Source organism: Chiloscyllium punctatum, chromosome 15, assembly GCF_047496795.1.
Source record: "Chiloscyllium punctatum isolate Juve2018m chromosome 15, sChiPun1.3, whole genome shotgun sequence".
Taxonomy (NCBI): Eukaryota; Metazoa; Chordata; class Chondrichthyes; order Orectolobiformes; family Hemiscylliidae; genus Chiloscyllium; species Chiloscyllium punctatum.
In genome coordinates, this window is record NC_092753.1 from 29,888,421 (window position 1) to 29,916,066 (window position 27,646).

The 27,646-nt window shown below is 38.5% G+C and overlaps 1 protein-coding gene across 3 annotated transcripts in view; it reads right to left on the minus strand.

Moving 5' to 3' along the window:
- Positions 1–27,646, minus strand: part of ofd1 (OFD1 centriole and centriolar satellite protein) — an 88,452-nt gene that overhangs the window by 34,037 nt on the left and 26,769 nt on the right. For all 3 annotated transcript variants that reach the window (XM_072584851.1, XM_072584850.1, XM_072584852.1), the window contains exons 8-16: positions 27,197–27,370; positions 24,538–24,644; positions 22,956–23,075; positions 19,819–19,892; positions 17,728–17,819; positions 9,173–9,362; positions 7,469–7,599; positions 5,199–5,310; positions 1,488–2,108 (exon numbers count right to left, since the gene is read on the minus strand). In XM_072584851.1, the coding sequence (XP_072440952.1) occupies positions 1,488–2,108; positions 5,199–5,310; positions 7,469–7,599; positions 9,173–9,362; positions 17,728–17,819; positions 19,819–19,892; positions 22,956–23,075; positions 24,538–24,644; positions 27,197–27,370 (1,621 nt within the window). The remainder of the gene's footprint in view (positions 1–1,487; positions 2,109–5,198; positions 5,311–7,468; positions 7,600–9,172; positions 9,363–17,727; positions 17,820–19,818; positions 19,893–22,955; positions 23,076–24,537; positions 24,645–27,196; positions 27,371–27,646) is intronic.

Consider the following 27,646-nt stretch of genomic DNA (forward strand, 5'->3'; position numbering starts at 1 on the left):
AGTTAGGAGAGAGAGACCGACCAACTATCATCATCAGAGTAACTGCAAGCAAAACACTTTCCATCAAAGGTAGCTTTTTCCTATGAAACATCTTTATAGCAAAAGACCAAAGATGACACAGGGAGCTCTACAGCCAGAGGTCAGACACCAGAGACGACAGTCACTGTCTGGTTTTGAAATTAAGTTGATGTATTTTTTTTAATAAGGGTAGTTACTGGAACAGTATATTGTTATAGAGTTGGAGGCAGATAACAAGCAGCTAGGAGAAAGGAGGCTTAGAGTTGTAGATAGTTGTTTAATGTTCACTTTTAGAGTTAAAGAATAAATTGTTTTTTTTTCTTTAAATAGTGGAATTTGGGAGTTCTCCAACACTCATACTCTTAATAGTTTATGATGTGAGGTGAGCTTTTCTCGGTGCTTGGTTTAACTAGCAGAAGTGTTTACTGCCATGTCATAACAATTGCGTATTATACCAGAAAGTATTGTAGTTATTTGGATATCAAACGTGGAATGAGGTAAACAGTGCTTTGCTAGAGATGCAACCAGAAAGCAATATCCTAATTTCACACGATTGCATGTTGCTCCATCTAGTGGTAACATTGCCACAAATGCTGCTATTTATAAATACACTAGGAAAATAGGATCAAAGAAAATCATTCCTGTAATTTACCAGAGTGAGAAGATGATTTGAAATAAATATTAGGTCAAAGTCCTTTACTTAAAGACTGAAAAATATTTCAAACAATCTCTCAGTCAGGGTATCAAAGATAAACATTTCTGGACATGTAAAATGAAATTACTTCATAGAATTGGAAGACTGAGGATACTACAGGAGTGAACCTTGATAGGTTGATTTGGATTGTCACATCCGCAAATGTTTTATAATGATCTTATAAATGACTTCTGATAGACTTGAATACAGGAATGATTTTATCGACACACATACTGCTAGATTTGGTGCCCCTTCAGTACTCAAAATCCACTCCAGATCGACAGAACAAAAAAGTTTCTCACTTCACTCATTTGTATAGGACCCAAGTGAAATCAGTTTAAAAGTTGTCAATTTGGTTATTCTCTTCACTTCACAAATGCCTTCTTTATCATCACTCCACTATCTATTAACTGCTTACCTAATTTGTGAACAAGAGGAAGGAAGTGGAGTTGAGATGTATGTTTTAGAAAGCTGGACTGACATTTATCATTACACAAGTGCAATGTTAATGGGACAATAAATACTGGTGCAACAGATCTCAAAATAGTTAGCCATTAATGCATCCATGATAAATAGCATGGTGTATGAATATTCAATGAAGTTAGTTGATTAAGTTAATCCATTTGGAGCAATTTTTCCCACTTTCATTCTTTACATTATATTTATAACTCTGTCACAATTCTTTAGACTTATCCAAAAATTACCAGCGAGGCTTCTTGGTATATATTACCCACTTGCGATCAAATTCTAATTTATAGATTATGACAAATCATACCTTCTGAAGTTCGGCTACATTCATCATATTTAAGTTTATGCTTGACAGGAGTTGAAGAACAGTGTCTTGGAGATGTAAACTGAGATATGGTAGGAGTTTGGTGATCTTCAATTTTAGTTATTTGTTGGCGATTTTCTTCATGTATTTGTCCTCTTGTAGTAAACTGTAGCTGTTGAGAAGTAAAGGCATTTTCTGCAAACGTTACTCTGTGCTGATGACTGGATGGAATTCTACTGAGAATATTGTTAACTGACCCTGGAGAAAAACCTTGAGCTTCTGAACTTTTTTGAATGGCAGTTCGAATAATTCTATTTTGATAGTTTCTGTAGGCTTCCTCTAGGTTCTCAGACTCTTTCTCTAGCTCCCTTATTCGAGCCTTGGCTCCGGCTACAAAATCCTGGTCTGAATCTGGTGAAGTACATGTTTTTTCAGTTAACTTGCTGTAATTTGCACATGTAGCAGACATTGGATAAAAGAGACGATCTTCAGGTGGTGCTCGACTGCCAAGTAAACCAACATCTGCATAAACATCATGTGGTGCAATTCTGCCTGCAGTGAGGTCAATGATTGACTGATCAATCAGAGGGGGTTTTGGATTCCGGTAAACTTCATTCTCTAAAGCTGCAAGACCCAGCAAACCAAAGGGAGAAGCAAAAGGTACAATAAGAACGAACAGTGGTAAAAGAATAACCTTAAAGCTACTGAATTATAAGTACTTTGTAAACGGATGTGAACAAACAGATAACAATACTTTAGCAAGCTTTCAGCTCCACTGTAATTTGCAATGTTATTCTTTACAACCCTTGGAATAATGGATTTATATAGAAGTTACAGCACACAGATCAACTTTTTAACTTAATGAATGTATTGGTTCAAAGTTTGTGAAAAGATTTGTAGCTCGGGTGCTCGTTGTTGTGGTTCTGTTCGCCGAGCTGGGAATTTGTGTTGCAGACATTTCGTCCCCTGTCGAGGTGACAGCCTCAGTGCTTGGGACCCTCCTGTGAAGCGCTTCTGTGATCTTTCCTCCGGCATTTGTAGTGGTTTGAATCTGTCGCTTCCAGTTGTCAGTTCCAGCTGTCCGTTGCAGTGGCCGGTATATTGGGTCCAGGTCGATGTGCTTATTGATTGAATCTCTGGATGAGTGCCATGCCTCTAGGAATTCCCTGGCTGTTCTCTGTTTGGCTTGTCCTATAATAGTAGTGTTGTCCCAGTCGAATTCACGTTGCTTGTCATCTGCATGAGCAAAACCAATGCAGTGTACAAAATCCCATGCAAGGACTGCACAAAACACTACATAGGACAAACAGGAAGACAGCTAAGGATCCAACATCCATGAACACCAACTAGCCACGAAACGACACGACCAGCTATCCTTAGTTGCCACACACGCAGATGACAAGCAACATGAATTCGACTGGGACAACACTACTATTATAGGACAAGCCAAACAGAGAACAGCCAGGGAATTCCTAGAGGCATGGCACTCATCCACAGATTCAATCAATAAGCACTTCGACCTGGACCCAATATACTGGCCACTACAGCGGACAGCTGGAACTGACAACCGGAAGCGACAGATTCAAACCACTACAAATGCCGGAGGAAATATCACAGAAGCGCTTCACAGGAGGCTCCCAAGCACTGAGGATGTCACCTAGACAGGGGACGAAACGTCTGCAACATAAATTCCCAGCTCGGTGAATGTATTGATGTTTATCTCCTGCATCAGCAGTACCCAAAGTTGAGTTTAAAAAATTCTTATGAACTTGACCCCTCAAAATCCTTCTGTTCCTCCACATCATGAAGTTTTTCACCACAGCATAATTGTTACTTGTTTTCTTTTTAAACAATATAACAAAGTATGTCACTTATTTATTGGTAGTTAATTATAGATGTCATGGTTTCCCAAAGATCTATCATCTCATCAGTATTCCCATGTATTTTATTTGGGCCTAAGAATTAGTTACTTTGCCTTTTGTTTTGTATTGCCTGTCAACATGGGCATCACTCCTCCTAGCATTATGACCAAGTGATGATGTGCAATGAACAGAAGCAGATGTAGACTGGATATTATATGGCTCTGCCCAATATTTTCAGGATAGAGTCATATAAGTTCAGTGCCCAACCCACTACCTTCCTACCCATTTCCAAGCTCATCCCTATCATAAAGGCAGGAAGAAAGGGTAGGTGAGTTTTAAATTGAAGGGTGCCCCTTGTCCATTGAGAGAAAGCCATACAACATTTGCCCAGTTCTTGAATTCCCCCAATGAACTGCACCTGGAGTCCATGGCTTTCCTTCATGGGTCTGTATGCAGTCCTAGCAGAGCACATGATGGACCTTTGGTGCTGCTGAAACCACTGCTCAATCACATTAGTTGGCAGCTCCATAGGCTTGTATATTCTCCTACCAATTGTGGGATTTGAGTCCTACCAATATACTGTGAGCCCACGAAACAGGTTATCATAAATGTTGAGCCAGTTTCTAGCCTGCCCTTGGCAAATCTCCTCTGAGGGAAGCTGTCCATCCATCAGTTTCAACACAGTTGTGTCACACTCTTGCAGAGGTAAGGGTAAAGTAGCCAAAGCCCTAGATAGCCATAGGGCTGTACTCTCAGTAAAGAGAGACAGCTAGCAGTGGTTTAACCTGAAGGTCAATACACCTCAGGGGAGGCTAAGAAGGCAGGATCTTCACAGTAACCTCAGCTGATCTGGGAAACGAACCTGCACTGTTGGCATAACTCTGTATTGCAAACTAGCCATCTAACCAACTAAGCTAACTGACCCCTTCATACAGAAAGCAATTACATTAAAAATCAAGTTAATCATCCCAAAAATTAAGTTTCTTTTAGAAAAGAAAACCTCAATTTGAAAACTGCACTGAATTATAACCTTGTTTTCTTTACTAATCAAACAAACTTCTGTCAACTTTTGTGGACGGCACGGTGGCACAGTGATTAGCACTGCTGTCTCACAGCGCCAGAGACCCAGGTTCAATTCCCGCCTCAGGCGACTGACTGTGTGGAGTTTGAACGTTCTCCCAGTGTCTGCGTGGGTTTCCTCCGGGTGCTCCAGTTACCTCCCACAGTCCAAAAGATGTGTAGGTCAGGTGAATTGGCCATGCTAAATTGCCCGCAGTGTTAGGTAAGGGGTAAATGTAGGGGTACGGGTGGGTTACGCCTCGGCGGGTCGGTGTGGACTTGTTGGGCCGAAGGGCCTGTTTCAACACTGTAATGTAATGTAATCTAATCTAAACTGATCACTTCAAAATAAATCATCACATTACCACAGTGTGGAAACAGGCCATTCAACCCATTGAGTCCACTATGACTATCTGAGGAGCATCCCACTCAGATTCACCCCCCTATCCTATTCCTGTAGCCCCACATTTCCCATAGCAAACTCACGTCACCTGCACATCCCTGGACACCATGGGCAATTTAACATTGCCAATCCATCTAACCTGCACATTTTTGGACTTTGGGAGGAAACTAGAGCACCCGGAGGAAACCCACACACAGGAGAAATGTGCAAAATTCACACAGACCCAAGGATGGAATTGAACCCAGGTACTGAGAGGCAGCAGTGCTAAGCTACCATGTGAAAGTTCAAACAGCTATCAATAGTCTTACTAAAATGACAGTTTACAAAAGCTAATAGACAAGGTATAATTTGTCAAGTAAATGAACTGAATTGTTGTTACAAGCAGCATACCCAACTGTGTTTGTCGCAGCTGAAGTTTCAAATCATCAACCTGTCCATTCATTCTTCTGGTTTGATCCTCATATTCTATAAGTTGGCTTCTCAACTTTGCACATCGCTCCATCTGCAGCAGGAAAGATCGGTTCAAAAAACACTATTACAAAAATTTACTAGATGACAACTCAGTGAATACCTTTTCATTTTTCTGTGTTCCTCCTATTAGCCATATTATACAATTAAAAATAGAGTTCTTATTTCAATTTTCTGAGCTTAATTGATCTATCCAAAACAAGGAGAAAGTGAGGACTGCAGATGTTGGAGGTCAGAGACAAAGTGTGGTGCTGGAAAAGCACAGCTGGTCAGACAGCAGCCGAGGAGCAAGAGAGTTGACGTTTCAGGAATCTTCTTGATGAAGAGCTCAAGCTCGAAACATCGAATCTCCTGCTCTTTAGTTGCTGCCTGACCAGCTGTGCTTTCCCAGCACCACCCTTTTCTATCCAAAAACAAAACCACATTGAATACTCTATTTTGTAGAAACCCAGACTTAAATGCAAAATCACTTATGAAAATGCAATATAGGTATCTGATGTCAGCCCTTTAAAATATGATGCAACTGGAATAATAAGTACACCTATACAATTTTGAGGTTATCGCCTTTCTGTTTGATCGGGTCAAGTTAAAATTGGGTTTCAACTGCTTATTCAGAACAGTGCTACAACAAGTTATGCCATGCTATTAGCATATCTCTCATTTATATGTGCATTACATAAGACAACAAGAGAAAATATTTCAAGGGGAAGGGCAAGTGCAAGTCAATAATGTTGAACTACTCATCAAGATGGCTCAGATGGGCAGAGTGCAACTTTAGGATGGTGGATGTGCAATGAACAAAGGAGACTACATATTACCAGCTGAAGGAAGGTCATATATTGAAAGGACATTCAAAGACATGCAAGGACAAAGCAAACAGTATCTAAATCAGTTGCTGTTTGCTAATTTTTCGAAAGTTGCTGCTGAAAATCAAACTCAGAGCAATGGCCTAAACACAGAGGCATGCAACATGGAAACAGACCTCTCAGTCCAACCAGTCCATGCCAACCATTGTCCCAAACTAAACTAGCCCCATCTGTCTAGATTTGGCCCACATTCCTGCAAACCTTTCTTATTCATGTACTTATCTCAGTGTCTTTTAAACTTTGAAACTGTGCCCACATTCACCACTTCCTCAAGAAATTCATGCTGCACGCGAACCACCCTCTGTGTAAAAGAATTGTCCCTCATATCTTTTCTAAATCTCTTTCCTCTCAGCTTAAAAATGACCACTATGTTGAAACCCCACATTCTAGGGTTTACTATTAATCCTATCCATACTCATCTAAACCTATAAACACCTCAACCTCCCACACTCCTGTGAAACAAATCCCAGCGTTCCTTTATTACTCAAACCGTCCATACCCGGCAATGACCAGTTGTGTGCAAATGCAAAACATCAAGCATCCAGCTGGTGAGGAATAAAATAAAACCCTCAACCTCTGGTTTGAGGCTCAAGTTCTAGCTGCTGCAGGTAACGATGCTCAGTGACAGCCTCTTTTGTGAAGTGACTGCACTGAAATGTTTGCATTGAACACATACAGTGATATAGTTTCCAGCACTGTGCCCTCTTCCCTCATATTGCAGCTGCTACTACTATCTGGTGTCTCCACGGCTACTTACCCCTTATCATGCAGGCCCAAAGGTATTTTACAAGACTACCTATGACTGCAAGCCATTTATATGCAATCAAAAATAATGCAACATCAAAACAATGTTCTAAGAAGCTAGAATTAAGTCCCAGAGCTAGCCAGAAAACTGAAATATGTCCATAAGTTAACCAATAGCCTGAAATGACAGACCATCAACTAACCTGGCACTAGCGCATGATCCCTTTAAAAAGCATTGATAAATAATGTTAACATGTTCCATGTATTTTACGGGGCAGCTCAATCCATTATGACAGGAAGTACACTTTCAACTTATGGGCATACATTTCCTATAATTGGCCACTTAGTACCTGTAAAACAGGTATAGTACGAGCAAATGTCTGGGACAATGTATGGCACATTTGTCTCCCAAAGCCTTCATGCCACATTAAAGAACAATCTCTACCCAGGAACTGCAGTCCTGTCATGTATAGTGCCCCTGAAGCCATTATTCTCTGTATACACAAGATGCATTATTGATGGATGACTGTTAATATGAACCCTATAATAAGCAGCATGCTCATGTTTTAGGCTATTCTTTACCTCATTCTGTAGCTGTTGTTCCAGACTCTCTGTTTGGTTTTGATATTCATCTTGGTCAAGTTTTCTTGAATATTCTACTTTCTTCAATTCAGTTTGAAGAGCTAATTGAGCAGCAGAAGGTTGATTCAGCCCTGCAAATACAATGTTTAGAAAGTTTAATCTATGTCACGGTTTCAATTAATACCTACATGTTTCAACATTTATACGACTGGAATTTTAAAATATTTATGCATTTACAGTTTTGCTGTTCTAAACCACTGGAGAAAATAAAAATGACGACATAGTTTATGATGTTACATTAATACTGTTTTTGAATCATTCACAAGGAATGTATATATAAGAGCCAAATTTGAATTCACACACTATTTTTGGTTGAGAGGTATGAAAGGAACATTTATTGTTTAACTCCTTTAATTATCCATTATCCTCAGGTCTTCACTAATGAGAAAATCCATACACAACGCTCCATTATAGTACTTTGTATATTGTTAGATGTACATAACAAGAAGTACATAGAATTCCAACATGGCAACAAGTCATTTGGCAATAACTCAGATTGGCCTTAATCTTCCAAACTAGAAGTTATGTTAGTGGATGAGTAATCCAAAGGCTTGGTCTCACAGTCCAGATAATAGGAGTTCAAATCCGGCAGTTAGAAAATTTTAATTCAATTTAAGAAAAAAATCTTGAAATAAATATTTGGTACCAGCATATGATCATAAAGGTGTCAGATTGTTTTAGAAAGCCCAATGGGTTCAATAATGCCCTTTAAGAATAATATTTTCTATATGATTCCAGTCCCACATCAACTGGTTGAATATTAACTTCCCTCTGAAGTTGCCTAGAAAGCAATTTAGTAATAGGATCACATTCTAAATGTGATCCCAACACCTATTATTTGATAAAAATCTGTAACTCCATGGTTGAGTGGAATAAACCCAAATGTTCTCCAAATATTTCAGAATTTAGATGCATTTAATAGGACCAAAACACATTGTTGCAGGATTAGCTTTGAATTACCCATAGTGCACCAGTGAGTTTATGGCACTGTAATTTCCTTTGATACTTTGAATTTGAACAGGGCATATTTAGTTGAGATAAAACAGAGCACAAACTTGAGATATCTCTATTTTGAAATGAAAGGAATGTCATACTCCTGTCCGGTGTCTTCCTTGCTACTCCCCCTTGTCACACATGGGTAGTTCGACCAGACTACCCGTGACTGCAAACTGTTTATATGTCATCAAAATAGTATAACATGAGAACAATTTTCCAAGAAGCAAGTGCCTGGAGCTAGACAACAAACTAAAATATGGCTATAACTCAACCAACAGCTTGAAATGACAGATCAACTAGCCTAGTACCAATGTACAATCCCATTAAAAAGCATTGATACATAATGTTGATATGCTCCCTGGATTTTGTGGGGCAGTTCAATCCAATATGACAGGAAGTGCACTTGCAACTTTTGGGCATGCACTTCCTGCAATTTGCCACTATGTGCCTACTTAGCACCTGTGAAACAGGTCGTGTAAGAGTAAACCTCTGTGCTAGTGTATGGCACATTTGTCTCCCAACCCCCACCCCATACAAAGAACATCTAATATCACGCGATTGTTCAAATGTTAACCATCTAAATGTAACTAATTACCTTGTAACATGCATGTAAGAGCATTCTATTTCATAGAAACAAAATACACTAACTTTCAAGCAGTTTCTGATTTTCATGATGAACTTCATCAAGTTGTTTCCTCAGTATAGTAATCTCAGTCTGAAGCTGTACATTTTCTGTCTTTAACGTTGTATAGTCTGCTACATCCTTTAACTTTTCATTCAACAGCTCATTCTGCTTCATTAACAAACAAACTTGGGCTGTGGCTGCATTCATTTCCACCTGTGTAGCATGACAAAATCTGATAAATAACTTATCTGTATCAAATTTCAGAAGAATTATGCTATACTGCAATTTTAGAGCTAGATTTTCCAACGATTCAATGGTATAGTTAGTGAACCTAGTCAATAGACCATCATAATATTTTATGTAGAAGGTTTTACAATGTTTAACTGAAGAGAAGAAGAACGTTGTTTTAAACCTTAATATGTTTCTTCGTACAAAGATGAACAACACCGAAAATAAAATTCTGCCTAGAACTTAGATGAGATGTAAAATTCTAAAACACCAAAATTGCAACTCTTCTCAAATTAGGGAAGGCAATGGTATCGTAGTAATGTTACTAGACTCATAATCCAGAAACTCCAGGCTCATGTTCTGGGCATGTGTTTGAATGAAATTTGAAATCACGACAGTTTCAATTTGCAACAATCTGGAATAAAAGCTAGCCAAAAGCAGTCACCAAATCAATAATGATTGTTATAAAATCTATCTAATTCATTAATGTCCTTTTGAGAGGGAAATCTGCCATGTTTACCTGGTCTGTCTGTCTGCAGACCCACAGCAATACGGTTGATTCTTAAGTGCCCTGGGCAATAAATACTAGCCTCACCAGCGGCACCAACATCCCACGAGTAAATTTTAAAGAAAAAAATCTAGTAAACCTATCAGCAGCAACTGTGAGACAAAAAAAACAAACAGTCTGTGATTGGAGATGTAATAAGTGACTAACGGTGAGGGGCCAGGACTGGAAATGGCCGGAATATCCGAAGTTGTCAGAACAGGGTAGTTGGAGAGGGAGCTACAAATTTGGGAATAGAAAGGGAGGCTACATGAACGAGAAAACGGTTTTAATCTTGTCAAAAAAGAAATACTCAGCTAACTATGAGCCAGGAAAACCTGAAATCACTGGTGAAATGAATTATTAGCAAATTAACATGTTATCTCTAGCTTAAAGCCATATGTTCAGAACCTATTTATATGGAAAGAAAACGAAAATATGCAATTGTAATGAACACTGTAGTCATCAAGTAATGCTGAAAAATGATGGATTTTGTCAAAGTTTTTCGTCTTGTACCCAACAGAACAATTCACAAGAAATGCTAATGCAAACAGAAAGCGATATTATACTGTGAGATGAGAATGCTGTTTTGTTGGCATGTGGACAAAAGAAAAATTAAAATGTAGCCCTGAAAATCAAAAGTAGTCCTCAAGAGAATATCAAGAAGAGAGCTCAGAAAATGGAAAGATTTTCCATATTAACTATGTGCCAAAATTGGGAGGTATGTAGCACAGACAACACAAGTGTCATACTGATGAAATCAAAGCTTTCAGGCAACATTTGAGAGAACTCAATCATCACTGAGTATATTCTCTAACACCGCCAGAGATAGCATGGTGGTATACAGTGAGGAGGGACAGACCACAAGAGTTCTCAACATGACAACATCTGGCTTAGCACACCAAATACAGCAAGGTAATGGTCCCAAAAAAAGTCCAGCCCATATTTCAGAAGATCTCTGCTCCAGGTCTAACCACAGTTCTAACAAAGCTGTTCCACTGTGTTTACTGGCATTCATGTGATAAAATCCAAAATTATCCAAGTTTCTACTGTCTAAAAAAAGGACAAAATCAAACCAACCAATTATTGCTCCATCAATCCCTTTCCATAATTAGATTAAATGAGATTCCCTACTGTGTGGAAACAGGCCCTTCAGCCTAACAAGTCCACACCTAGACCCATTTTCCATCTGACTAATGCACTTAACACTATGGGTAATTTATCAAGGCCAATTAACCGGAACTGCACATCTTCGGACTGTGGGAGGAAACTGGAGCACCCAGAGGAAACCCATGCACACACGGGGAGAATGTGCAAACTCCACACAGTCACCAGAGGGTGGAATTGAACCCAGGTCCCTGGTGCTGAGGCAACAGTGCTAACCAAGTCATCTTGCCGCCCCAATAATAGTAATAATAGGAAGAGCCATTAATAGTGTGATTAAGCAGTATTTATTCACCAAGAAATTATTTAGTTACAGTTCTGCAGAGACCAAATGGATTGACATTTCATTGCAGCCTTGATAGAGGTATCTGCTGTTCTTAATAGTTTCAAGCTCATCTGAGACTGTCCTAGGAGGGACATCATTTCACGTAAACAAAAAGGTAAAATATTGTAGATGCTGAAAATTGGAAACAAACAGAATGCTGGAGAAACTCAGCATGTCAGGCATCAGCTGGACAGAGAACAACAGTGTTAAAAAGTCATGTCAAACTCAAAAATAAAACTCCTCATTTCTCTCTCCACAGATGTCAGACTTGCAGAGTTTCTCCAGTATTCTCATGGTTTACCTGGGACATCATTTCAATTGCGATGGAAAACTAAGAGAGCATTTTCCATTTCAAGCTGCTTTTATTTTACATTGGACTCAAGGCTAAGCTAGGAAACTAGACCATGAGACATAGATGCAGAGAAAGGCCAATCAGCTCATCAAGTCTCTGAGGCTACTCAGAGTCTACTTACCCTATCCGTGCCCCTCATAATTTTGTAAATCTTTATAAGATCACCCCTCAGCCTCCGATGCTCCAGGGAAAACAGCCCCAGCCTATTCAACCTCTCCCTAAAGCTCAAATCCTCCAACCCAGCAACATCCTTGCCAATCTTATCTGAACCCTTTCATGTTCCACAACATCTTTCCGATAAAAAGGAGATCATAAATGCACGCAATATTCCAAGGTTTAACCAATGTCCTGTACAGCTGCAACATGACCTCCCAACTCCTGTACTCAATACTCTGACCAATAAAGGAAAGAATACCAAACACCTCCTTCACTACCATTCCTACTTGCGACTCCACTTTCAAGGAGCTATGAATCTGCACTCCAAGGTCTCCTTGTTCAGCAACACTCCCTCGGACCTTGCCATTAAGTGTATAAGTCCTGCTAAGATTTGCTTTCCCAAAATGCAGCACCTCACATTTATCTAAGTTAAACTCCATCTGCCACTTCTCAGCCCACTAGCCCATCTGATCGAGATCCTGTTGTAACCCAAGGTAACCTTCTTCGCTATTGACTACACCTCAAATTTTGGTATCATCTGCAAACTTACTAACTATACCTCTTGTGCTCTCATCCAAATCATTTATATAAATCATGAAAAGTAGTGGACCCAGCACCGAGCCTTGTGGCACTCCACTGGTCACAGACCCCCAGTCTGAAAAACAACCCTCCACCACCACCCTCTATCTTCTACCTTTGAGCCAGTTCTGTATCCAAATGGCTAGTTCTCCCCGTATTCCATGAGATCTAACCTTTCTAACCAAACTCCCATGGGGAAAGAAATAAAACACAATCAAGTTTGTGAGTCATGATTTCCCATGCACAAAGCCATGTTGACTATCCCTAACCTGTCCTATCCTTTCCAAATACACGTACATCCTGTCCCTCAGGATTCCCTCCAACAACTTGCCCACCACTGACGTCAGGCTCACTGGTCAATAGTTCCCTGGCTTGTCCTTCCTACCTTTCTTAAACAGTGGCACCACATTAGCCAACCTCCAGTCTTCCGGCACCTCACCTGTGACTATTGATGATACAAATATCTCAGTAACAAGCCCAACAATCACTTCCTTCGCTTCCCAGAGAGTTCTAGGGTACACTTGATCAGGTCCTGCGGATTTATCCACTTTTATGTGTTTCAAGACATCCAGCACTTCCTCCTCTGTAACGTGAACATTTTTCAAGATGTCATCATCTACTTCCCTACATTCTATATCTTCCATGTCCTTTTCCACAGTAAACACTGATGCAAAATAGTCATTTATCCTCTCCCCCATCTCCTGTGGCTCCAGACAAAGGCCGCCTTGCTGATCTTTGAGGGGCCCTATTCTCTCCCAAGTTACCTTTTTGTCCTTAATGTATTTGTAAAAACCCTTTGGATTCTCCTTAATTCTATTTACCAAAGCTATCGCATGTCCCCTTTTTGCCCTCCTGATTTCCCTCTTAAGTATACTCCTACTGCCTTTATACTCTAAGGATTCACTTGATCTATCCTGTCTGTACCCGACATATGCTTCTTTCTTTTTCTTAACCAAAACCTCAATTTCTTTAGTCATCTAGCATTCCCTATACCTACCAGCTTTTCCTTTCACCCTAAGAAGAATATACTTTCTCTGGACCCTTGTTATCTCATTTCTGAAAGCTTCTCTTTTTCCCACCATCCCTTTACCTGCGAACATCTGCACCCAATCACCTTTTGAAAGTTCTTGCCTAATACCGTCAAAATTGGCCTTTCTCCAATTTAGAACTTCAACTTTTAGATTTGATCTATCCTTTTCCATCTCTATTTTAAAACTAATAGAATTATGGTCGCTGTTGCCGAAGTGCTCCCCCACTGACACCTCAGTCACCTGCCCTGCCTTATTTCCCAAGAGTAGATCAAGTTTTGCACCTTCTCTAGTCAGTACATCCACATACTGAATCAGAAAATTTTCTTGTACACACTTAAATTCCTCTCCATCTAAACCCTTAACACTATGTTTGGAATCTATGTTTGGAAAGTTAAAATCCCCTACCATAACCACCCTATTATTCTTATAGATAAGTGAGATCTCCTTACAAATTTGTTTCTCAATTTCCCTCTGACTATTTGGGAGTCTATAATACAATCCCAATAATGTGATCATCCCTTTCTTATTTCTCAGTTCCACCCAAATAACTTCCCTGGATGTATTTCCAGGAATGTCCTCCTTCATTACAGCTGTAATGCTATCCCTTATCAAAAACGCCGCTCCCCCTCCTCTCTTGCCTCCCTTTCTATCCTTCCTGTAGCATCTGTGTCCTGGAACATTAAGCTGCCAATCCTGTCCATCCCTGAATCATACTTCTCTAATTGCGATGATGTCCCAGTCCCATGTTCCTAACCATGCCCTGAGTTAATCTGCCTCTTGAAATAAATGCAGTTTAATTTATCAGTCCTACCTTGTTCTCTGCTTTGTCCCTGCCTGCCCTGACTGTTTGACTCGCTTTTGCTCTCAACTGTACCAGTCTCATATTGATCTCTTTCCTCACTATCTCCCTGGGTCCCAGCCCCCCACCTTACTAGTTTAAATCCTCCTGAGCAGCTCTTGCAAATCTCCCTGCCAGTATATTACTCCCCTTCCAATTCAGGTGCAATCCGTCCTTCTTGTACAGGTCACTTCTACCCCAAAACAGCTTCCAATGATCCAAAAATATGAATCCTTCTTCCATATACCAGCTCCTTAGCCACGCATTCATCTGCTCTATCCTCCTATTTCTGCCCTCACTAGCTCGTAGCTAGTAAGTAACTAGTAAGGAGTAATCCAGATATTACTACTCTAGAGGACCTCTTTTTTAAATTCCTGCCTAACTCTGTCTATTCACCCTTCAGAATCTCAACCATTTCCCTATATCATTGGTTCCAATGTGTACAATGACCTACTGCTGGTCCCTCTCAGAGACATCCTTGATCGTGGCACCAGGGAAGCAACACACCATTCTGATTTATCACTGCTGGCCATAGAAATGTCTGTCTGTACCTCAGACTGGACAGTCCCCTCAGACAATCGATCACTTGGAACCTGACTTATCTCTCATTACATTAAAGCCAGTCTCAATATCAGAAAGTTGACTGTTCGTGCTACGTTCCCCTGAGAATCCATTACCCCCCACATTTTCCAGAATAGTATACTTGTTTGAAATGGGGAGAGCCACAGAAGACTCCTGCACTACCTGCCTACCTCTCTTACCTTTCATGGAGTTAACCCATCTACATGACTGTATCTGTGACTTTTCTCCCTTCCTATAACACCCCCTTGCTCTTGTAAATTCCTCATTGCTTCTAACTGCCTCTCCAACCGATCCATTCGAATGACAGGATTCACAACCAACAGCATTTATTGCAGATATAATCCATAGTAACCTGTAAAGGCCCACATCTGACAAGCAGAGCATATCACTCTACTTTGGGCCAGTTTTGCTTCTTTCAATCTACAGACCTAGAAAATAACACCATCTTAATCCTCTACAAAACACTGCTCCAGGTTAAATTAATACTTATGGCTTATATTTTAAGTTTAATCAAGAGACATAGCTCAATAAAACATAATAAAGAAAGAACCACTCTACTCACTACTGCAGATTTATTTTAAGCCCGCGCTTAAAACATCCACTTATCTGTTTCTGTGCTGTGACCTCTCCAAACAGGTTCCTTCAAGATTAGTTGTGAATTTCACAGTTTTTTAAAATTTTGCCCAGACCCACTCCGATGTCCAGCGATACGTGAATTCAACAGGAAAGGGAGTAACTGCAAACTCTGTTAGTTAGCAATATGGTTTTTTTCTCTCTCTCTCTTTCTCTCTCTCGCACTGACTTCACCATGTGCTTCCTTTGTCTGTTCTTCTCCCTTTTAAAAGTGCTGTTGTATTGACTTTTTTTTCCAACATTCCAAAACAATGCAACAGCATATCAACAGTATTTGCTGCTCCTAGAATTCGAGGAAATCACCTCCTACACCTAAATACCTCAAAAAAGGAGTAGCTATTACAGCCAGAAGTTTTTCCCATTCTCCATCTTCGACTTCCAGAATCCTCCTCAAATGAGATAATAGCTGATCTGATAATCCTCATTTCATTTTCCTGCCTTATCCCCAACACCCTTGATTCTATAATCATTAAAAATCTGTTTCAGTCTTGAACGTACTTAACAATGCAGCTTGACTGCCCTTTTCGATAAAGAATTCCACGGATATACTATTCATTTAAAGAAGTTCCTCGTCATGTCTTAAACACATGACCGCTCATTTTGAGATTGTGCCCACTGGTCCTAGACTTTTTCACAAGGGCAAACTATCCTTCCACATATGTCCTGTTAAGTACCTAAAAAATATTGCATGTTTCAAACCTACACAACTTCTTCTCATAAGACAATTCCTTCATGCCTGGTATCACTTCAGTAAACCTTGTTTGAAGTGTCTCCAATGCCAGAACACTTGGTTCTGATAATAACGTGACAGTTCCACTCTCATGCGATCCAGAGCTATAAGAAAACTGTGTAATAACCGTGCTATTTAGGTTAATGGGGCCAGAACTGCATTATAGCCAATACAAGTAAGGGAAGTTCGCATTTTACAAGTAAGTCTAAATTCTTCAATTGTGTTAAAGCCAATTCGAGTTGAAGAAACACACATGTAGCAGAACAGAAGTTGTATCTTTCCCTAGTTATGGGGCTCAAGAACTCTTCACAGTATTCAAGCTATGATCCGACTCCTGCCTTGTATTGCTTAAGCAAAACTTCCCTACTTTTATACTTCATTCCCTTTGAAGTAAAGGTCAACATTCCATTGTCCTTCCCTATTCCCTGCTGAACTTAAATGATAGCTCTTTGCGATTCATGGACAAGAACTGCAAATCCTCTTGTTCTGTAGCTTTTCTGCAATTTTTTTTTCTATTTAAACAATATTCAGTTCCTCTATTCTTCCTGTCAATGTACACTAACCTCACATTTTCCTATATTATATTCCATCTGCCAGGTTTTTGCCTACTTACATCTGACATAAATCAGGTTTCTGAAAAGCAGAGAGGGTAACCAGTTTTTGGCCTCCTCTTTATTTCACTTGTGATACTACTTTAATTATCATTCTATCACACTTCCATTAGGATCACATTTTTCAGTACAAAATTGTCCTGTAGAATAATCGGTACTCTGATCAGATCAAGAGTTGCTACATAAAGTGCAAACTCATGAATAGGCCCAAGGCTGTCATTTTCTGCTCTGAAAACTAGCCAGACTACCCTAGATAACCCAGTAAAGGTGCTTCAAAGATTTCACGAACAGGTGATCCATACTGCTGCGTAACAGTAGACACACAAATGGTATTCTCCTCGAACAGGACACTGCCTTCAAGTCAAAACGTTGTTCTGATTATGAAGAAGCTATGTATACTGTATGTGACATACCAAATAGCATATCCCGTCAACTATTCACAACCGTTAGAGGATTGACAATACTCAACCAGCTCTTTTTTGCAACACTCAGAACTCAGTGTCCAATGCTGATATGGTTCTGCAACCAGACAACACTTACTTAAGCAACACTAACTGCATCACAAAGAACATTAACGCTCAATTTAAGATTATCAGTTGGGCTCACAATATAACACACTCATGCTTTTGAGAGGCTCCATATTTCATGCAGTCACTTTTCATGCAGTATAAACTGGTATTCATTCCAACATCTGGTATTCTTGTAATTCTGGCCTATTCCGTATAAAACAAAATGCCACAACAGCATCTGTTTTTCAGAAATACTCAACTTCTGTAGTACCATGTGACTATTCTAAACAGTTTACCTCCATCTTCTTAACTTCAACACGAGCTTCTTGCAGTTCCTCTCTTTTGGAATGAATAATAACAGACTCCTCGTGCAGTCGAGCTGCCTCCACTGTTGAGGGAAATCATCCATTGGTGACTTATACTGTAATGTTTCTGTTACCTTATATGTTCAATTTCAATTTTTTTTTAATCTTAAAAATTTATTTAAACAGCTATCTAGGTGTTAATATTTGTTATCTCATATTGTTACTACAGGAAACCTTTCAGATAATAAATTTTCATTGTAAGAATAGCATATTCACATCCCAGCTTAAGACACTGTACATATATGATTCTCCCTGGTTAACCTAGTTGCACTGGTGAAGAACTTATCAAAATAAAAATTAAGCAGTAATCGCAAATTTCGAAGCTTACTTACAATATTAAGATAGCTTGTTAAGAACAATTTATTTGACTTCCACCAGGGTTAAACATTGAATCTGCATATTTGGAAGTCTTTTTGATCATACTGGCCATCAACTCCTTAAGTACCAGAGATCTGTAATAACCCCACGAAGACATCGAACAGACCCATACAGGAGTTACCATGATCCTTGGGGGTTGTGTGTTGAGGGTTTATTTTTGACAACTCAGAGGAACGAGGAGGGTGGGGGATGTGGAGAGCATGTTTATTTTAAAAACATGGTGGTAGAAAGGAAGTAGAGAGCGCCAACTTCTCAAGCAGTCTCTCCAATTGGAAAAGAACACCCTCCATTTATAATAATCTCCTTTTCCCTGTGAAATCTGAATTCCACTTTTGCCCAGCTGCCCACACCAATCAAATTACAAGCTTCATATTGACCTTCAATTGCATATTCACAAATAGTGACTAAACTGCCAATATTGGTACAAATCTGCATTATGGGGGTGAGCTCAAAAGTGGGTGCAAAGACGGTGAGCTACCCATGTCCCTATATTACATGCCTCCTTGCCAAATACACATTTGGCAGGAGCATGTAATATCCAGTGACTATGCAGAGGCAAGAAGTCTCCTGATAAGAAAAGAAACCAAGAGTGAGCAGGCATCCACAAAGAAACAAAAGAACAATAAAAAAATGTACCTATTGTGGGGGCTGCAACTGCAATATCAAATTAAATATAAAATATCCAAGTATGGTGTAGGCAATGACAAAGGCAGATGCCCATGAATAGAAAAGGATTTCTCTTTGCCTTGTGCATCTTTTGGTTCACAAATCGTGTCATAAATGCTACAAATCTTACAGGTTCAGCCCCTAGTATCTCCTTTGGGAATGCAAGAAATCTCTGCAAAATCCATTAAAAATAAAAACAAGATGAAGGTATGCAGCCTAATTAAAATATTACTGCGATTAATCCACTTACTATAAGCAGATTAGTTACTTGTTCATTCCCGATTTCCAGTTTTAAGAGACAGTGTGCAGATTGAGGCCTGGATTGAAATTTCAATTAAAAAAAAAATTCCTACTTGCCCCAAACCTACTCAATTTTTTGTATTAAAATTTCCTCATTTATTATGTGCAATATGATAATATAGATGCAAAGATTCATTGAGGTGTTGATAAAATGATTCTCATTGTAAAACAGCAAAGAAGTTATTTTGTATAAAACCTGGATAACACAGCCAGTGATTGCAAGTATAAATAGCCCAAAAGCTACAGCTCTTGATTTTGATTGAAGAAAATAAGTGGTCAAAAAAGGTAAAAGAAATTGTAGTTCAGCAATTAATTGTTTTTCACCAAAGTTGGTTAGATCAGTTTTGAATATGACTTGAACAAAGAGGTAAAATTGACAAGCTAGATACTTCCATATTATTCTGTCTTAAAAAGGGCAGCTCAATTCAAGACCAAAGGCACTCTAAATGTTTTCAAAAATTAAGCAACAGCTTTCTCCTGTAAATGGTCTAGCCAGATTGATATGTCACACACTGCATTCCGTGCTTAATCATATTTTTCAAACAAGAAACGTATTTGTAAGAATATTAGAATTCTCTTGTTCATATAGATGGCATGGTACTTATACAGAATCTACACAGATGTGTAATATTGTAAATCCTGTAAAGTATAATAAAGTTGCAAACTTATAAAACAGACCTTCAACTCTCTTCTCGTTTGCTACAACCTTTTCCATTCTTTTACGATGCTCTTCCTGTAGTTCCAGTTGATACCTATGAAGAAGATTGAATTATTTTAGATAGCACAATAAAACCAAATTTAAATGGAATAAATGTTAAATCTTACTTACAAAAAGGAAGGTTGAAGACTCTCAAAAGTTAGACAAGCCTATCAATATAATACAGAAATACAAACATTTGTAGTCATGACATTTTTCTAACAAAGGTCACTTTCACATTTATTATTAAAGATCAGATGAGTTAGAGACAGTTAATTACTGCAACAACTTCTCATTAGGATTCTTCCAAACACTGGCAAGCAGGTTTACCAGTTATCTAAACACTGCAGAAGAGTGAAATTTGTCAAATACTTTAAACACTGGATCCTTGCACTTTCTCTTAGGCACTTCACAGATTTTTCCATGCAGCAAATTTGGGTGAACAAAATTACACTCAGGTTTGCTACCTATTTTATCAGGTTAAAATAAAAGCCAGGTGTAATTTCAAAATGAAAATGAAAAATCATAATCATTCATAAAATACTATCCATAAAGTTATTATAGATACAGTATATACAAAAAGTAACAATGATTTTTCAACCAAATTCCAAAAAACTTTAAATGTGAAAGAACAAAAGAATTAAACAAAAATAAAATTTAGAAGTGATTCACATATAACCAAAACTCAAATTCTGGTGCGTTCCTGTCAACACACCTTTAAATTAAACTTTGTAAAAAGAGATAGGTGTATATAATAATTTGAACAGCAAATACTAGCAAAAGCACATACACCACTTCTGTCTCCTTACTGTGACTTGTTTCCACAGGTACCAACAGCCATTCGGTATAGTAACTTTTAATCACAACTTGTGCAAACACAGGCAGAGAATAGAAGTAGCAATTCAATTGTAGAGAGGCACTACTACCAAGCGTGTCCTCACCTAATGTTGAAACGACATTTTCAATACAAAGTCATTAAAGAGTGATAAGGATCAGAAATTTTGCTTCAACATCACCCTTTTCTACTTCAGGGACCCCAAAGCCTTGCCATCTCAGCTCAAATAAACCCAGGTGCAATGATCAAGGCTCAAACTTGACGTCTTTCTAGCCCCTCTTGCTCAGCACATCATAAATTTATGGAGAAAGCCACATCAGGACTTAATCCAAAAAAGAACATGCGTTCCTCAAATGCATGATGATACATGCGATGCAAGGACTGTGATAAATATTTCCTTGAAACATCTATTTAAATTCACATGCTCAAGTTGCACAAAATGATGCACCAACTTGCCAGTGTAAAATATTTCAATAAAGAAAACCTTATCACTGTACCAAAAAGAATTCTACTGAAGTAAATCCTCATTTACAAAAATAATAAGGCATTGAGGGATATGTTCTTTTTCAAAAAAAAATTCTTTGGGCATCCTCATGGTACACTATACTGGATGGTTGAAAAGTGTGGTGCTCGAAAAGCACAGCAGGTCAGGCAGCACCTAAGAGCAGGAGAGTTGATGTTTCGGGCACATGCCCAAAACATAGACTCTACTGCTCCTCAGACGCTGCCTGACCTGCTGTGCTTTTCCAGCGTCAACCTTTTTGACTGTGATCTCCAGCATCTGCAGTCCTCACTTTCCCCTATATTGGAGGGCTGCCATGCAACTGTTACAACCTTGGTAAAAATCAAGTTTCAACTTCCAAATGATTGTTATATCGGAGGCCGTTCGTGAACTGAAATGTTTTTCAAAAGGAAGAAACAGGGACCTAAATGGCAATAGTTGTCACCTGACAACAGACTGCAGCAAGCTTTAAGAAATCCATGCAGAATAAATTAAGCTGTATGCCTTCAAATTACAATTTTGTTTGAAAATATCAAAACTAGGCAACTGAATTAGGCATCAAGAGTCACAGGTTTTTTTCATTTTAATCAAAACTTATTCAATACCTTCACATAATAGGAGATAAATGCCTAACCAGCCAGTTAGCCGGCCTAAAAAAGACAATGGAGTTAGACATATACACGATTAATCATACTTCAACAGCTGCTTTTGAGCAGCAGGCAAGAGAGAAATAAAACCAATCATTAACAGCAAAGACTGGAAGGCACTGAACAAAAAAAAACAAACGGCTGATGCTGCGAATCAAAACAAAATCAGAAATTGCTGGAAAAACTCAGGTCTGGCAGCATCTATGAAGAGAAAGCAGAATTAACATCCAGTGTCACTTCTTCAGAACTGACTGTAGCTGGAAAAAGGTTAGTATATATGCTGAAGATGGGATGGAGGGAGGAGGAAGGAGTAAACGACAGGTAGAGATGGAGCCCAGAGACAAAAGAAAGCTGAGCAGACAAAGGAATCTTCTGCAGATGTACCACACTTTTTCCAGCGACAATCAATTCTGAAAACATATCACTGAATCTGAAATATTAACTCTGCTTTCTCTCCACAGATGCTGCCAGATCCTGCTGAGTATTTCCAGCAAGTTCTGATTTTGTACTGGAAATTTTGTCTCTCGTAATTTCATTCCCATCATGTTGAAGGCCAAAATGATTGAAGAGGCAAGTTGGTGAAACATGCATTCACCAAAAACTAGAGGATTCTACAAATTTCACTACTGCTAAGAATACAATACACCACTAAACAGCCACGGTCTCAGATTCAATCACAACAATTTAAGAACTCTTAAAAAAAAATTAAACCATGTAAACGTTATTCTTCCTGTGCGTACCAGATACTCTCCCTTTTTAAACTTACTACATTTGTTTGATGTTGTGCTTTTAGTTCTTTCCCTTGAGGTTAGCAAATAATAAAGTTCACCTTTTACTTAAAAAAAGGTTGGTAATTTTCTTTTTTTCCTAGGAACTAAGTCTTGAGTGAAGTGATAACTGTAGGCTGAAAAAACCTTAAGGTGTGACCTCAACCTGAGGGAGTTAGAAAGGGAACAGAAACCTCTTTCTCACTTGGTCATAACACAGCATTAGAACGTTGGTATTCTAAGCAAAATAGTTGCATTAAAAACATAAAATAGGAAGAGAGGTTGTAACTTTGTATCACAGTTGCTACACATTGAAGGTATATATGTTCTTTGATTTAACTGTGTCCTTGTATCATGCATGGCTTACCTGCACAGTTCATTTTTCAGCTTCTGCTCGTAAGTCTCCTCAATATTTTTCACTGCAAGCTCCCGCCTCCGGAGATCCTCCTCTAAACTCTTGTTCTTTTGGTCATGCAAATCCTGAGTCCTGACATGACAGACAAATCATTAAGGAAATCTGTACCTGAACCCAATTCATACATACTCTCAGGAGTACAATGTCATGACTTGCTATTCTGCAGCCCAATAACTCATAACATATATTTTAAAAATTAATAGTTAAATACAACACATACCTAAAATGCTGTTCACATTTTTAAGAATAATTGTACTGTACCTCTCTATTGAAAAGTAACCAATGCTCACAAAGTCAGTAGATGCGTGTTAACAGAAGCCTGGAGGTTTATCATTATATGATTATTCTGGTTAACAGCTTCTACAACCTATTATTATCCCAAGGGACTGTAAACTCCAAATGGTTACTAAGGCATCGGCTTTCTTTGATGTGGAGTAAAGAATACAAATATTTAAGGAATTAGTATGGAAAAGCAATTAAATGTATTGAATGAGCTGTTATCATTTTTAGTATAATAAAGTGTGTAATAGATGCATAGAACTTTATTTCATCTCGAAATGTCTAAGATCGACCCATGGTAGATATTGGGTAAATTGGCACGGAGGGGGCAAGAGAAAAAGATGGTGGTTTTGGAATCACCAGTCAGCATTGTGTTGTTTTATGGGGTTTTACTACATATTAATAGCATTGTTTTTTGTAGGTGTGGATAAAGGTACATAGGTTGGCATGGAGAAGTGCAAGGGAATGGAAAGAGGCAGTGTGACATGGAGACATGTGGGACTTCAGAGGGGTGAGTAGGTGGAGGATATGAGGTAACATGGGTAGGGCACTGAGTATGTGTGGGGAGTGGAGTGAGTGTAAGTTTTTTTGTTTTAATGTTTTAATTACAGAGTCCCAGAGTACAGAGTGGAGATCTTTTAAACACCCACCTTGACACCCAGCGTTCTGTGGGTGTTTTCATACTTTTTTCTGGAAGCAGTGTGCCTAAATCTATTTAGTACCCAGTCTTCCCAAAAAATAAACTGACCATTTGGGACATTTTCTCCTGAGTCAGGTTCGCTGAAACCTCTGCTTACCCAACTCAGGATTAAAAGTACGGTGCTCTTTCCCATTCTCCACAGGTAAAACTAGATCTAGTGAGTACTTCCAGCATTTTCTGTTTATATTTCACATTTCCCAGCATCCATAGAATTTTGGTTTTGTTCTAATACTCTTGGACTCCCACTTTATATTTGTTTTCTACCTGCTACATTATATTCTTTATGTTGCTTATGAACAACCATATCTGCCATACCACCTTCAGAAGCAGGTATCATTAACAATAAGCAGGTATAACAAACAGATTTTCAGTCAGTCAAACAGACTCAATGTTTCAGTCCAAGGATGTATCAACAATTGGCAGCTCATAAAAAATTTTAGATTACCGAAATGAAAAAGCACAACTATATCAATGCTCTTCTGGGACTTTTTTTAAAATAAAGTCAATTCTAATAAAGAAATATTATTCTTTTGCGAACTTCCCACTTCCACTTACAGTTCAAAGGCTTCAATTCGTTGTCTCAGTTCAACCTCTCTATTTCGCACTGCTTCAATATCTTTCAGTAAACTTTGTCTCTGTATATAGATTTCTTTTTCTTCAATCTGTAAAATAATTGAAATAGAAACATAATTTGTCTGAGAAGGGTCATGTAAATATTATATATGCTCAATTTTGTGACAAACCAATGTGCAGATTAATTCTTACTTTCATACATGTGGATTATCAAGTTTTAAATAAAGTTATGCACTAAATTTTATCAAAAGTCACCCGAGTGTTAATTTTGACAGTTTCATGGAGGGTTCCTCTCAAAGCTCTGGCAAGGTTTTTGATGCTATTCTCTGAAATTGGTTTTAGTAGCTCTGCACCATACCTGTATGAAGCCCTCCTCAGCAGAGGTGGAAGTACTCACAGGTGCTGGACTTCTTGAGGTATCCAACACTGGAAGCACTTTTACAGCTCATCTGCTCACCAGGTCAAGTGCTGCCTGCTAGGTGTTGCCACTCTTCAAACACAATGTGGCAGAGAAATCAGAAAGAAAAATGCTTCCATGGGTACATAAGTGGTATGGCGAAACTTCAATGTTAACCATAAGCACACAATGAGGAACCAAATTACATAGGGTGAGGCTAAGAATGGGTTATTCTAGGGGAGTGCTATTTTTCCCCTAGTGCTCACAATATCTACAGCATAATCATGCCAACTATCATGTTGCACTGAGCATCAAAACTATGGATGTGTCTATCAACGACCCCCCCTTCCTGCAGTAACCCATGTCCTCCAATGCACCATCACCCATCCACCACACACTCCTTGTATGTTGAGTTGCCTCCCACATCTTAATATATTGCCTCTAATACTCATAACTGTCTCACCTTTATGATCTGTTACAAAATCGAAAGTGTGCATGGTCATTTTCAGAGAGAGGGGGCTTTTCTGACCTGACAGATTGTGATAGCACATGTGTCTGTGAGTAGCTGACAGGTGCAGAGAATGCTGAGATTTGATAGTATACAACAATCGTCTCACGGTTTGCACATTCTCCCCGTATCTGCGTGGGTTTCCTCCAGGTGCTCCGGTTTCCTCCCACAGTCTAAAGATGTGCAGGTCAGGTGAATTGGCCATGCTAAATTACACAGTTATGTGTACTAGTCAGAGCGAAATGGGTCTGGGTGGATTACTCATTGCAGGGTCGGTGTGGACTTGCTGGACCGAAGGGCCTGTTTCCACACTGTAGGGAATTTAAGCTAATCATGGTCAAATCATATAATGCTACTAATACACAAACTGTCACCTGATGAAAAAGATGTAAAATATCCAATTCAATAAATGGAAAATAAGATGTTTGCTTTGTTTTTTGGAGGGGGTGGAGGGAGTGGATGACGCTAAAACTTAAAGCTCCAAATGAGATCATTACAATGACAGCAATATCAAAGAGACTCAGAAATAATTTGATTAACTCTGTTGATGACAATAAATTTGAATTTTAAAAATGTTTTGATTGTGGTTGAAAGGTAACCTTATAAAATTAATCCACTCAATTATTGTATTGATATACTTTAAATTGCAGTTACTGTTTATTTTTTCACATTTCAAAAATAGTGACCATCTACAACAACATGGTTCATATTGTACATTCAGCTTCTAAAGTCAACGTATATTTTGTGGAAGTTTTCTTAAGCCCTGAGATCAACTTGTACAACATGATCCATGGAAAATAACTTGCTTTAACTTTTATTTTTTGTCTCTATTTTGTGTCTTGAAATCCAATTCTTTTCCTTCCCTCTCATATGTTTTCTTTATAGATATTATTATAACTTTTACTTCCTGATTCAAGCATTCCACTGTTTACTAACAATTCTGCCATTAAATTGGTTAAATATATATATTCCTTCCTTGTAGAAGGCAGATGGTAGCTCATTGTCCTACCCTTAACAATCAGCGACTAAAGATTGTGGAAAACAAATAAGAGAAAGCCTTGTGGATGGCATGTACTGTCACACTTTTGAGCAGAGCATCAACTAGTTTCCTTCATTTTCCTGGAAAATTTATGCAATAGAGTTTTGTTTCTCCTAGATGGCCAAGTGACTAGAATTGCCCAGCCACTATAAAGCCTTCTCATACAGATTGCCATACAGGAAAAGAAAACTTATCCCATGATTAAACTGCCTGACTGAAATAAAGAGCCCCAACAAGTGGCAAGATAAAGACTTCTACAGCATCTGTTCACAATATTTCAAAAAAAAAGCAAACGGTTTTCGATTCTTAGCTTTTTCTTTTAGCATGCAGTTCTACTTTATTATATATAGCTGAAAAGTATGAATCATGCTATAGATAATGTTTGAAAGTTCTATGTTGGAAAAATTATAAAACAATGAAACTGAAATGTTCATGAAGAAAAAAAAAGATGAAAAAAAGAAAAAAAAAATGCCATTTTTAGTGCAATTAATACTTTAAAGCAGAAGCTAGTATTTTCAGACTTCCAGTTTTGTTTCATCCATCAGTACAGAATTAATTCAGGCAGTTTCCATGTCAAATTTGTAAACTTCCTACGTTATTCCTGACACATACCAGTACTTGTAGAAGCTATGATTCATCCACCAACTCACTGCACAGCTGCTGAATGCATTATCATTCTGAGTGCATCTGAACCTACCTCCTGCTGTTTCTGAAGTCTCTCAATGGCATTCTTCTCTCTTGTAATCAATGTCTCAGACTTTTTCTGGTACATTTTGTCTAGCTTCAATCTGATCTCTTCTATATGCTTCTGTGAATGCTCTTTCTCCTGAATCCGAATCTTAGCCAATTCCAGATCCTTGAAGTGCTGCAACTATCATGATCGAAAGAACAAGTTAAGTTTCTTATGCAAGATAAATCTTCAAGAAAAAGCAACCAAAGCCAATTTTTAAAAATCAACCAAGTGTATTATAATTCAGCAGAATTTGTGCAATTACTAATATCACAAGTTCTGTGGATAATTTTCTTTCAAATATGATACAAAGCATTAGAACAAACTATGGAAAGCAACTGTGAAGAGATGGCAATCAATCAGGAATACTAATTTATCAACTTTAGGACAGGCTGAAATGTAGGAAGCATTGCATTG